Here is a 12,869-nt window from a genome sequence, read left to right on the forward strand (position 1 = left end):
TTTGCACACTTTAAACTTATGAGTGATCATCCGATGCCCATCAGTCTATAAGAGCTCTAGTCTGAAACTCGCCCCCCCTATGCCAAATTCCTGGCTCCGTCCCTGACTGTATGTATGTATTATCAGAATTAATTAAGAAGAGACGCGCAGTCGTCGGGTCAGGATAAGGTCACGGCCGGCGGCTGGTCGTGCCCGGCCGATCGGTCGGTGGAGGTCAGGTGTCCATGCGCGAGCCGCCGGTGGCGGCCTGGCTGACACCTCAAGCTCAAGCGAGCATGCGGAATAGAGATGCACTGAACCTTGGAGCTAGCTACAAACAAAGCAGAGTTAGCCGTCGCGGTCACGTGCATGCATCTCTCCTAGGACGGAAACAGTCAATGGGCAGCACTCCGGCACGTGCGGCTTAATCTTAATCCACGCTCGGCTCTGCTCTTCCCTGAATTATCTGGTGGTTCGTTCAGTTCAGTTCAACGAGAGGTAAGGTAACGGAGCAAACGTGAGGGTAAATTGATCAAATCTTCTTATCTTTTTTCAACTCGAAAGACGCTATGGAGACGTCCAGATGACACTCTAAATATCTACTTTTCATTAGCTCTGGATTGACTGGTCAGAAGTCTCTGGATGCTTCAAAGATGCACCCTGCCATCTCCCTTAATATTCAATCATTCCAGCCGTTTTTGGGAGCAAGCACAGTGGCACTCTTGTGGTTAAGGGCATAAGTTCCCCTGTTAGTGCCTTCACTGTACAAACAAGATGGCCCGGAAGAGGTCAAAATATTCCGCCAAAGAAATTAACATGCGTGGCGAGGCACCAAAATCGACAGAGCACAGGGTTTAGTTCGCCTATAAATACTTTTCACCGTCTCATGTCCTCTTCACATTAAGCAAGGAAGCAAGCACAACACACACACACTCAGAAGAAGAAGAAGAAGAAGGACAACACAGGTGGTGGAGCCATGGAGCACTCCTACAGCAGCAACAGCGGCATCAGCAACTACGGCAGCGCGAAGGAGAAGAGGCCCCCGCTGAAGAGGGGGCAGCTGAAGCGGCAGATCGTCAGGACCATCAGCAACCTCGTGCTGCCAAGGAGCGACGGCATGGCCGCGGAGAAGCGAGCATCGGGTCGCACCAGCTTCGGCGCCTACAACTGAACCTCTCCCAAGTCCAAACCACATCGGTCGTCAGTCAAGGCTCTAGAGCGGTACAAGAAGAAATGCTTCTACCTACTGTACATGTTTAACTTCCCCCCTTTCCTTCAGACCTTCCTTAGGTTTCCAACTAGCTGAGAGACCACTCACAACTAGGGTTTTTGAGTGTTGTTTTGGGTTGTGTTTGTGTAAGAAGGAATAGAGAGGTTATGTAAATTTTCGTATGTGATGTGTATTACTTGGTTATTACAAAGTAGAGATGCAACGCTGATCGTTCTTGCTCAGGGTCTGATTTTATTCAGAAGAACAAGTTTCCCCGTTGATTTCCCCAAAGGAAACCGTCAATATGCAGACATAGTGCTTGCCTCAACAGCAAGATAATGAAACGCAAAACACAACTCTCATACATCTCCACGTGCATCAACATTTCAAATAGGATTATGATATTTTCTACGAGCGCTGTCGATTGCATATAACTGATACTCCACAAAGAGAATAGATGGTGTGCAAGGGTACAGAACCTCAAATCAGGCAATCGATTCATGATCTGCGCTTTATCTGTGAGAAGCTAGAGAGCATGGTTGATCTTGAATTCGCTAGCTCCACAATTTGTTCAAGTGCTACATGAAACATAAATATAAGTTAGATCAATAGGACTAAACCTCTACTGTTCTTGTTAGAAATATAACCTGATTCAAAGGAAACTTGGGTTGTTCGTAGTTTTGGAGACACCAATGCGCTGAACATTGATAATGCTTTTGATCTTGCAGTTTGAACCTAAAGTGCAGAGGAAAGGAACAATAAATAGAATTTGGGTGTCTTGGAGTCACACATCTTTCTTTGTCACGACACAAATGTATACGAACGTCATGGCATATCAGTTTCTTGCGCCTGAGTGAACCTGATATTCTTCATCTTTTCAAATGTGAATGTAAAATAGCATTGTTTACTAGCAAGAATGTGTAATTTGGATAGAACTGACACAAGCCAGACTAACTTGAGTAGAGCTACTAACAGGTCTTCCAGCATATCAGGGTGGCTTGGCCAAATTAACCACTGAAGCACTTTAAACTTGGTTTTATTGACTTACTAATTCCTCATAACTAATGCTCTACGTTGTTACTTTCAGGCCATGATTCACCATCAATTGTGCTCAATTTTTAAGTGTTATATATGTTGCTTTTACCTACTGTATTTGCAAAATATAACAGGCTCATTTACCTGGCTGCAAATGTCAACGCCCGTAGAAGATTTTGCAGTAGTTGCATCTGATTCATTGCTACCATCTCCGTAACAAAAGAAGAGGATTTCAAGGTGAGCAAGGAAAACTAGACACATTCAAACACTAAAAAGTAGATATAGTGCTTGTGCATCACTTGTGCAAATACCTGAGGTAGCTTCTGATCCTCGGTACCTTAGTTTTGGTTTAGTACTATCTTGTGCACTGACAACATCACTGGAGTTTGATTCTTCTTGCAAGCACCACTTTGACAGAGCAAAATGAGGCTTTGATTCTGAAACATAATTAAAGAACAACTCATGGCATGCACATGGAACTATCAATCTAAGGATTTCAAAAAAAAACAAGGATGGTTGCCATAGCAGCTCTGCATTGTTAATTAAGATTCTGAACTCAAATAATGGTCACCTGATGGTCGCAAATCTGCAGAATAATCCACTTGCAGCCTAGTGGCTGCAGATTGCTCCTTATGATCGAACAGCACACTCGAAACACGTGATGCGCCCATCGAGTGACGAGCACTTGCCAGATCAAGCCAACCCTAGGAAATAAAGAATATCATTCATATATGGGAACTAATAGTTGCTCAAACCATCGGAACTAAATGCAACAGCCCGGAGCAAGATAAGTTTCAGGGCACAGCACAATCGTAGGCACATAATAGAAAATAAAATAAAATCAACCCGAGCAAAGAAGCTTCTGCTCGGATACTAATTCTTCTCAGGTACTTAGCTCGACCCTGAAGATAGAAATTACTCCTAGTAGATAACAATTTTTGTTCGGCTGCTTGATACCACACACTAGCACACTATACTTGTGTAACAGTCACTTCAACTGGAGTCAAACTGCTCCACAGAGCAGGGCCGGCCCTGGGGAGGGGCAGGGGGGGCGGCCGCCCCGGGCCCCCAAAATTCAGGGGGGCCCTACGGCCCATACTGCAGACGCGCGCAGGGAGTCAGCAGGCCGATCTATCGATTTGTTTCCTCGAAAAAGCTAGCGGGCGAGGCAGCCAGCGGTTCGTTCACATAAAAAAGGAGAGGGATTGCGTAAAAAAAAGAAGAAAAAGAGCGATCAGCGATCGATCCGATTCTGACGGTTCCCTTCCTATTCTGTTCCATCACGCAGTCGCAGCCCTAGGCCGCCGACGCTCGATGCCGTACATGTATTCCCGCCTCGCAGTTGTCCCCTGGTAATTTCCTTACTAATCCGGTTATGTACGCTGCCGACGCTCGATGCCGTACATGTATTCCCGCCTCGCAGTTGTCCCCTGGTAATTTCCTTACTAATCCGGTTATGTACGCGGCAGATTTCAATTCTGGGGCCCTATCATCACGCCCCTTTGGCCTCTGCTCAGTTGATCTTCTCTCAATCCTCTGCAGACTCTAAGCGCTACGTTGCTGCCGTGCTTTATAGGCAGACGCACTGAAGTTCGATCGTCAGGATTCAGGAACTGAGGTACTCCTAAATATTCATATAATGTTGATACAATAAATTCCATGGTTGCATAGCCGGCACTGTTCAACGATTGATCATTGATGCAACAAACTGTTTTTGTTTTCAGCATTGTGTGTTTTATCATGTCGTCCAGCAACTGGACAAATTCATCTGGTAGCCATAAAAGAAAAAGGAAGAAGGAAGTGGATAAATTGATACAATCACAGCGCACACATATTCACAATTTTTTCAAGAAGAGTGATACTGGTGCTTCCACTGCTTTAATAAACCCAGATGACTAGTAGGTGATCGTTGCCATAGGGGAAGAGCAACAGACTAATGGGAATTCGGAAGAAGAAAATGTTGACACCAACATCAGCGAGAACAAAGTAAGTGGCTCGGTAATTCATCAGATGCATAGGCACAATTTGTTACAGTTGATGAAATTTTCGGGCATGTCAGAGAAGTAGATTGTTATACCACTATACTGCTTATTGCATCTTATTTACTGTCCCTGTGACGGCCACATCGGTCGAAAGAAGCTTTTCGAAGTTGAAACAATTGAAGAACTATTTGAGATGAACAATAACTCAAGAGAGATTAAATGGTTTGGCTACATTATGCATCGAGAAGAAATTATTGGATGAGATTGACATCGACCCCATCATAAGTGACTTTGCATCGAGGAGCGTTAGAAGAAATTTTTAAGGTAATTTCAGAGTATAAATTACTTGATAATCATACTGATTTTGGATGCATTTAAATGTTAATTTGTAACGCTATATATATGTATAGTCATTGATGTTACTATGATGTGTATATTAAGGGCCCCAAGTTTTAGGTTCGCCCCGGGCCCCCAAAAACTCAGGACCGGCCCTGCCACAGAGCAAGGGAGGACCCCATGGAGGCACCGACCACACAAACCTAGAGCAGAGACCATACGTTATACAGTAGATTGGTGCACAGAGGGCATCGGCCGGCGTGACCTACCTGGCGAAGAGCGGCGGAAAGCGAATCCATGAGGAGGAGGTAGCCATCCGCCGAGTCCATGAACCGCAGGATCTCCTCGTCGTCTCCCCCAAGTTCTTCCGCCGCCGCCGCATTGGTGGCATCTTCCACTTGTTCCACTCGACGATCGGGTCCCAAGTGCCGCGGCACCGCCGCCATGAGCCCGAACCTGACACGCCCGAATGCCCAGGTGATTGGGAGCAGGAAAACGAAAATTGTGAGGGCGAGCGGGATTTTAACTAATCGACGGGTGAAAACGACCCCATACCTTGAGACCCAGTGGCCGGGATGGGGAGTTGGGGAGAGCAGGATCCCGGCGCCGGCGAGTAGGCAAGCTACCCTGCCTCCGCCTGCTGCCGTCGGCTCTGCTGCGAGAAAGGGATCTGATTAGGCCATCACCGGAGGTGCGGGCATGTGGTGTAGCGGGCGGAGAAAGATCGGTGTAGGCTTTTCCTACGGAGAATTTGATATTTTGATATTTATATTTTTTAAAGTGTTCAAATTGAATATCCAATATTAGGATTTCCAAAACAGTTTGTCTAACTCACATCTACTCCCTCCGTTCCATAATATAAGAGCATTTTTTACACTACACTAGTGTCAAAAACGCTCTTATATTATGGGACAGAGAGTAGATGTTTTTTAAGGATGTCACATCTAAGCCCCACACAAGTATACAATGTAGCAACAAGAAACAAAAAAATTTAGGACAAAAAAATAGACCACAAACAGAATGAACATCAACTTAGATGTGACATAACTATGTCATATCTAGATGTGTCCTTACGGACCCTTTTCAAAATGAATACAAGAACGCCTAAATCAAAATTGGTAGGAAGAAATGACGAACAAAACACGAAATTGCATGCGCGTCCGGCTGCTGGTACCATCGCTCGTATCCTGGTTTGTTCCTGCGTGATTTTTGGAGACAAGGGAGGTGTTGGGAGAGAATTTAACTCTTCAACCACGTACCCTTAATTTGATCCCTCAATCGTTCATGGACGCGTCCAGTTAGTGACTGGGCATATCCGTTTTGAGTCCCTATTTGTCCATCCGTGCAGCCATAATTCTCATTTTCTTTCTCATATGTCCGGTCACTTGTACGTGATTGATAGAGATGAAGAGAGAAAAAGAAAAGAATGAATAAAGAAAGAGAAAAGGTAATCCAAGATGGGGCCACGTCCTATGTAACGGATTGATCGGACGCGCCCGGGCGTGTCCGCGAGCCCTCATACCCTCTCCATATTTGAGATGAATATGAGGGTTCACGGACAGCCCCGACATATAGGGAAGATATGAGGGGTCCGATCGGGTCAAATTTTTGCTACTTTTTACTCCTCTCTCCTGTCCAGTCAGTGATCCCCGCGCCCACCCAGTCAATTTGAGAAGTCCGGCTGTAGATGCTCTTAGAGCCATTGGATGAAAGGGGAGAAGTCATAAATGCATAGAAGACCATGGAGGCCTAGCATATATTCACCTCAAACCTAACTGTCAGCATCAATCTTCAACAACTCCATCACTTGCCGCCACACCTTCATTGTAGTAGAACAGTCGTCTCCACCATGGAGGAAGGATGACAAGGAAGAATGAAGGAGGAAGCTCTGCCAGTGCACAATACCTGCCATCTCCATCGACATCGCCATGCTTCTCTTCTTCCTCAACACCATGTTGGGTTCTAACTTGTCTCTCCCCTCTATGTTCCATCCAAATGTTTGAGTAATTGCATTCATTCTCGGGGAAACGTGGATGAACTCTAATGTCTTATTTTAATCACAACGATATACGATTCTTACAATATGTTTATGTTAATTACCTTCTTGATGTTGGGTGAAGTCGGTCACTCAATATTTGTCTTCATGGACGAAAGGTTATTACTATCATTGTGATGGTGGGTTGAGGAGGTATTGTGATGACGGTGCTTATCTCCCCCTTCCCTGGCCTATTGATAGGGAAATTATCAGAGACACCCATTAAGTTGCGTCCATGGGAGACCCTTAATCACCGTTGCCAAAACCAGAATGCTGGGAGAAATTGTGGTGGTCTATGTGATCTGTGGCTACTGCATGTATGCATGTATGTGTATTTGACTTTGCCCACTTATAAAAATAGATAACATGCATTACGTCTCAGACTAGGTTATCTACTTGTATGACCATGTACCCTAAGTAATAGTAGTGATGAATCTGAAAACCCTGAGAATGCTTTATCACTCAAGCGCTGCTTCATCTATTTTATTCTTCTTTTTACCTTTACGTTCTTAGTTTAGTTAAACCCCTTTTTATTACCATTTCCTTAGCAATAGAATAGGCTATTTCTAGAATATAGTCTGGGTGCGAACATAGTTGTGTCTATGACAACATAGTCATGAGGTTAGTAGTTACATGCGTGTCACTCCATATGGGTTCGACAAACCTTACTTATCACGAATTGCAATAGTCATGTGCACTTCAGGTCATCAACGGCCACAAGCCCCCTTGGGCTGACCCATGAGCTCTCAAGAAGGAAGGATCCGGAAGATTTTCCGATCAAGATGAAGAGACCGGGTCTGAGGAGGACCCTACGCACCGCACAGGTCGGTTAGGACTGTTGTAAACCCTAGACCCCCAACACCCTTTATAAGCCGGGGGAGGGCCAGTCAATAGAAATCCTACAATCTATCCCTCGATTCATCAATGTGCCATGTACACCACATCATTGCAAATATAACACGAGCAGAAGTAGTGTTTTACCTTCATTGTGAAGGCATAAACCTAGGTAAACTGATCTCCTATTACCCCTGTGTTTGTTTCGGCTAGTCGAAGCACTATCGAGGGGTTTGCCGGAATTTTCACCGACAAGTTATGTAGTTGCATATGTTTAATATCAATGTTTGGACTAGCTCAAAATTATGCTATGTGTGATGCAAATGTAGTATGCATGAACTGTTTAGTTATGTTATATATGGTATTAATATGGAAGTGGCGTCGAACTTTGTAATTAAGTAGTTTAAATTTGTGTTTGAAATGAGTTCATGTAGCAAAATTTGTGTATGAATGTTTTTAGGAGATTATGATTAGGGAATCTCCTAGCTGAAGACAAGTTAATCCCTCCAAAAATCAGCTTCTTGTGATAGGGATAAGGTTTGAAGGATTAAGTTTCAGGGATGTGTTAGAGATACTCTTACAAAGTAGATCAAAGATAAAGAAAAGGAATAAAGAAGTAGCCACACCCTGCTAAGAAACACTCGAGACTATTGACTAGAAGAGAAATCAGGCCTCCTCAAGAAATTACCGGACAAGCGAGATTTGGAAGCTATAATTTTTCTTTTCATCAATGGGTTTAGCTTAACTCACCTTCTCCTCCTCACAAAAAAGTTAGGGTTTCTGCCTCCCGCAGTCGCCGTCGCAGGTCCGGCTCCTCTCCGGTGGCCCTAGGGCCATGGGGGCGCGGTGGATCTCGGCAAGGGCCGGCGAGAGGGCTCTGTTTTTAGTCATTTCTTTCAGTTTTGCTAGGGTTTGTGTCCTGCTCAGGAAGACGAGACGGTGGCGGCTCCCTGAAGATGGAATAAAGGTTTCGCCGCCTAGCCCTCGTTCCGGCGGTGCGTCTAGCACCGTTGTGTTGGAAATATGCCCTAGAGGCAATAATAAAATGGTTATTATTGTATTTCCTTGTTCATGATAATTGTCTGTTGTTCATGCTATAATTGTATTAACTGGAAACCGTAATACATGTGTGAATACATAGACCACAACATGTCCCTAGTAAGCCTCTAGTTGACTAGCTCGTTGATCAATAGATGGTTATGGTTTCCTGACCATGGACATTGGATGTCATTGATAACGGGATCACATCATTAGGAGAATGATGTGATGGACAAGACCCAATCCTAAGCATAGCACAAGATCGTGTAGTTCGTTTGCTAGAGCTTTTCTAATGTCAAGTATCATTTCCTTAGACCATGAGATTGTGCAACTCCCGGATACCGTAGGAATGCTATGGGTGTACCAAACGTCACAACGTAACTGGGTGGCTATAAAGGTGCACTACAGGTATCTCCGAAAGTGTCTGTTGGGTTGGCACGAATCGAGACTGGGATTTGTCCCTCCGTATGACGGAGAGGTATCTCTGGGCCCAATCGGTAATGCATCATCATAATGAGCTCAATGTGACCAAGTGTTTGGTCACGGGATCATGCATTACGGTACGAGTAAAGTGACTTGCCGGTAACGAGATTGAACAAGGTATTGGGATACCGACGATCGAATCTCGGGCAAGTAACGTACCGATTGACAAAGGGAATTGTATACGAGATTGATTGAATCCTCGACATCGTGGTTCATCCGATGAGATCATCGTGGAACATGTGGGAGCCAACATGGGTATCCAGATCCCGCTGTTGGTTATTGACCGGAGAGTCGTCTCGGTCATGTCTGCATGTCTCCCGAACCCGTAGGGTCTACACACTTAAGGTTCGGTGACGCTAGGGTTGTAGAGATATTAGTATGCGGAAATCCGAAAGTCGTTCGGAGTCCCGGATGAGATCCCGGACGTCACGAGGAGTTCCGGAATGGTCCGGAGGTAAAGATTTATATATGGGAAGTCCTATTTTGGCCACCGGAAAATGTTCGGGATTTTTCGGTATTGTACCGGGAAGGTTCTAGAAGGTTCCGAAGTGGTGCCCACCTGCATGGGGGGACCCACATGAACGTGGGTAGTGGGGGCAAGGCCCCACACCCCTGGTCAAGGCGCACCAAGATCCCACCTTAGAAGGAATAAGATCATATCCCGAAGGGATAAGATCAAGATCCCTAAAAAAGGGGGATAACAATCGGTGGGGAAGGGAAATGATGGGATTTCTTTCCCCCACCTTTGCCAACGCCCCAATGGACTTGGAGGGCAAGAAACCAGCCCCCTTCACCCCTATATATAGTGGGGAGGCGCATGGGAGCAGCACCCCAAGCCCTGGCGCCTCCCTCCCTCCCGTGACACCTCTTCCTCCCCGCTTGCGCTTGGCGAAGCCCTGCCGGGATCCCGCTACTTCCACCATCACACCGTCGTGCTGCTGGATCTCCATCAACTTCTCCTCCCCCCTTGCTGGATCAAGAAGGAGGAGACGTCCCCGCTCCGTACGTGTGTTGAACGCGGAGGTGCCGTCCGTTCGGCGCTAGGATCATCGGTGATTTGGATCACGACGAGTACGACTCCATCAACCTCGTTCTCTTGAACGCTTCCGCTCGCGATCTACAAGGGTATGTAGATGCACTCCTCCCCTCTTGTTGCTAGCATCTCCTAGATTGATCTTGGTGACACGTAGGAAAATTTTGAATTTCTGCTACGTTCCCCAACACGTTGATGGGCGTGTGGAGGTGTGTCTCCGGCGGATCTATCTTTGGTGGATTTGCTCGGATCTCGCCGTTGTTCGTCTACGTTCGTGTGTATTCGGATTGGATCTTTCAGATCTATGTTATTCTGCGGCGGTTGCTGTTCTGGTGTGCTGGTCCTACGGGGCCTTAGCACGACGACTTCCCGACTGTCTATTACAACAAGTTGTGCCCACTCCGGTGATGGAGGGGCGATGACGGTGGCGCGCCTTCGGCTTGCTTCAGTGTTGGTAGTTGTCGCTAGGTGGTCTACGGATCTGGATATAATTTCAATTATTTCTGGTATTCGTTGTACTGCCATGATTGAAGATGAATAGATCGAAAAATTTCTCGCAAAAAAAAACTCACGGGTATCTGAATAACACTTCTTCTTCGGTACAACCCCCCTAAATACAACAACGGCTGAGATCGCTCCATACCCCTTCATTAACAAGGGTATGATCGTCTCATCACAAAAAAGCCGCCGCCCGCGCGACGGGGCTGTACCCGCGTTGTGTCATGTACAGCGAGTGCACGTACATGCGCCCGCCCGTCTACGTGGTGTGTCGGGCCGTCTACGTACGACGACCAGCTGTCGTGGTCAAAGTAAAAAAACACGTCGCTAGGACGGTTGCGTGGCGTCGGTCAAGGGACGGTTCCCGAGGCGGCCGCCACCCCCGATGCGCCATTAAGGCCGGCGTTAAGCCGATGCGTCGGTCACCTACCGCCGCCCCGCCCCGATGTTAAATCGCCCCCACCTTCCCGTCTGCCTCCCCCACCCCCACTCACGTCACCCACCGACGCCATCCACCAGACGCGCCGTCTGCCTCCCCCACGTCCTTCTCGACGGCATCCATGGCGTCCGGCGGCAGCGGTGGCACGGACGGCCGTGGCGGCGCGTGGCCGACGAGCCTGGGCACGCCAGACACGGACGAGCTCATTCGGCTCGGGCTGATGGTGCCGCCGGGCTGCCATCTGCCGCACATCTTCCACATCACCGCCGACGGGTACCCGACGAGGGGGCCCGGCGCGACGCCGGAAGAGTTCCGCCGGCACGAGGGCGGCCGCTGGAATATTGCCGTCCATACAAGGTTTTGGACGGGCAAGGACTTCTAGAAGGTCGTCGCCCAGGCTCGTCGGGATTCGGAGACAGGCGGCCCGTCGTCTGCCCCGCGCCGGTCCTGCCGTCCCCCTCCGGCGGCCACGCCGTCCCCAAGCTCCTCCCGCCGTCCGGTGCCCACGCTCGCCGGGCCCGCCGCCCCTCCCGCCGTCGAGATCCCGCCGGAGCAGTTCGCGTTGCGCGAGGATGGCGACCCGGACGACTACCCCGGCTACCTCATCGCCCTATGGGTGTCGCGGGCAGAAGCGGCAGTGGTAGAGGCCAGAGAGGCCGCGGAGCTGCAGGCGGCACTGGACGCCGCGGCCGCTATGGCGGCGGCTGCAGAGGCCGCCGAGCTGCAGGCGGCACTGGATGCGGCGGCGGCTACGGGTGTGGTGCAGGCACCGGCGCAGGCGGCTCCGGTGGAGGACGACGCCGTCGACTGGGACGACGCCGGGAAGAGCAGCAACGATGACGACGGTGACGGCAGTGCGGGCGAGATCGTGGACCTCGCCGCGTCCGACGACGACGAGTAGATTAGGTTTAGATTAGGTCCTCTTATGTTTAATTAATTTAGATTAGGTCCTTTTATGTTTAATTAAGTTTCGTTATGTTCGAATGTAAAATGAACCCTTTGTCGTAAGGTTTAATGAACTATCCTTATGTTTGAATGAATTTTAGATGCAAATTACTATGAAATATTCTGAAAATGTTTTTAAATTTTGAATCATTTTGTAAAATAGAAGTTAGCGAAAAGAAATTAAAACATATCCAATTCTCTTGAAGGCTCCTCCTGCCGCCATTAAAATACTACAGCAACACACACCTTTCATATGTGTCGATCGATTCGTCACCATATCGATAGCATGTAGAATCGCCAAAAATACAGCCGCAAACGTGTTTGTTTAGTTTTAGAATATTTTAAAAAGTTGGACATTTATAGAAAAAAAGTTGATCATTTCGAATGAGAGAAAATGGATGTCATCATTTTAAATCAAGATTTATAAAACAATTCATTGATTAAAGAAATAAGCCGTACTATCTTATAGACTCTGACAATTCGAAGTGAGTGGAAAAAAATGATAGAAAATAGAAAAATTGAAAGACACGAAAATCGACGTGTGAAAAAAGTTTGCGTCACGTCCGGGGACTATGTTAGGTTTTTTTTGACATACATGCTTGCCATGGTCAATGTAGCCCGTGAAGAAAATGTGAGACCGTTTGGCGGATGCGAAGAGGAGATATGCAAGGGGGATCCGTTCCCCCCTTACGGAAACCACTGCCTTCCACATGCATTTGGCGTGCGTGCTTGCCACGGTCATTGTAGCACATGGAAAAAAAATGAGCCCGTTTGGCGGATGCGAAGGAGAGGCGTACGACCGAGGGCCCCCTCCGCCCATACCGAAACCACCGCCTTTCACACCAAGTACCTGAGTGGTTTCACGGAATGCACCCAACTTTTGCCAGCGCGTGTGGGGCCCCACCCGGGCACCCCATGCCAAAAATGAACGAAATCCGACAACGAACGCACGTTGCGTCACGTCCGGGCAGTATTTTAGGGGTTTTCGGCCCAGAAAATCGTAGAAAATCCATACAGTGTCG

General features: G+C 47.6%; 1 protein-coding gene across 4 annotated transcripts; it reads right to left on the bottom strand.

Moving 5' to 3' along the window:
- Positions 1-752: 752 nt before the first annotated feature.
- Positions 753-5,289, bottom strand: LOC123182302 (coiled-coil domain-containing protein 115). Of its 4 annotated transcripts, XM_044594826.1 has the most exons (8): positions 5,098-5,289; positions 4,812-4,998; positions 2,796-2,928; positions 2,536-2,661; positions 2,369-2,433; positions 1,837-1,924; positions 1,669-1,767; positions 760-1,146 (listed from the first exon to the last, which is right to left on the bottom strand). In XM_044594826.1, the coding sequence occupies exons 2-7, from the start codon at positions 4,986-4,988 to the stop codon at positions 1,688-1,690; spliced, it is 669 nt and encodes a 222-aa protein (XP_044450761.1). In that variant the 5' UTR covers positions 4,989-4,998; positions 5,098-5,289; the 3' UTR covers positions 760-1,146; positions 1,669-1,687. The 4 variants fall into 4 exon arrangements, 3 of the variants coding, with proteins under 3 accessions (XP_044450761.1, XP_044450760.1, XP_044450762.1); XR_006492083.1 differs by lacking the exon at positions 1,837-1,924 and having other exon boundaries at positions 753-1,146; XM_044594825.1 differs by lacking the exon at positions 760-1,146 and having other exon boundaries at positions 1,416-1,767.
- Between the last annotated feature and the right edge of the window lie 7,580 nt (positions 5,290-12,869).

Source organism: Triticum aestivum, chromosome 1D, assembly GCF_018294505.1.
Source record: "Triticum aestivum cultivar Chinese Spring chromosome 1D, IWGSC CS RefSeq v2.1, whole genome shotgun sequence".
Taxonomy (NCBI): domain Eukaryota; kingdom Viridiplantae; phylum Streptophyta; class Magnoliopsida; order Poales; family Poaceae; genus Triticum; species Triticum aestivum.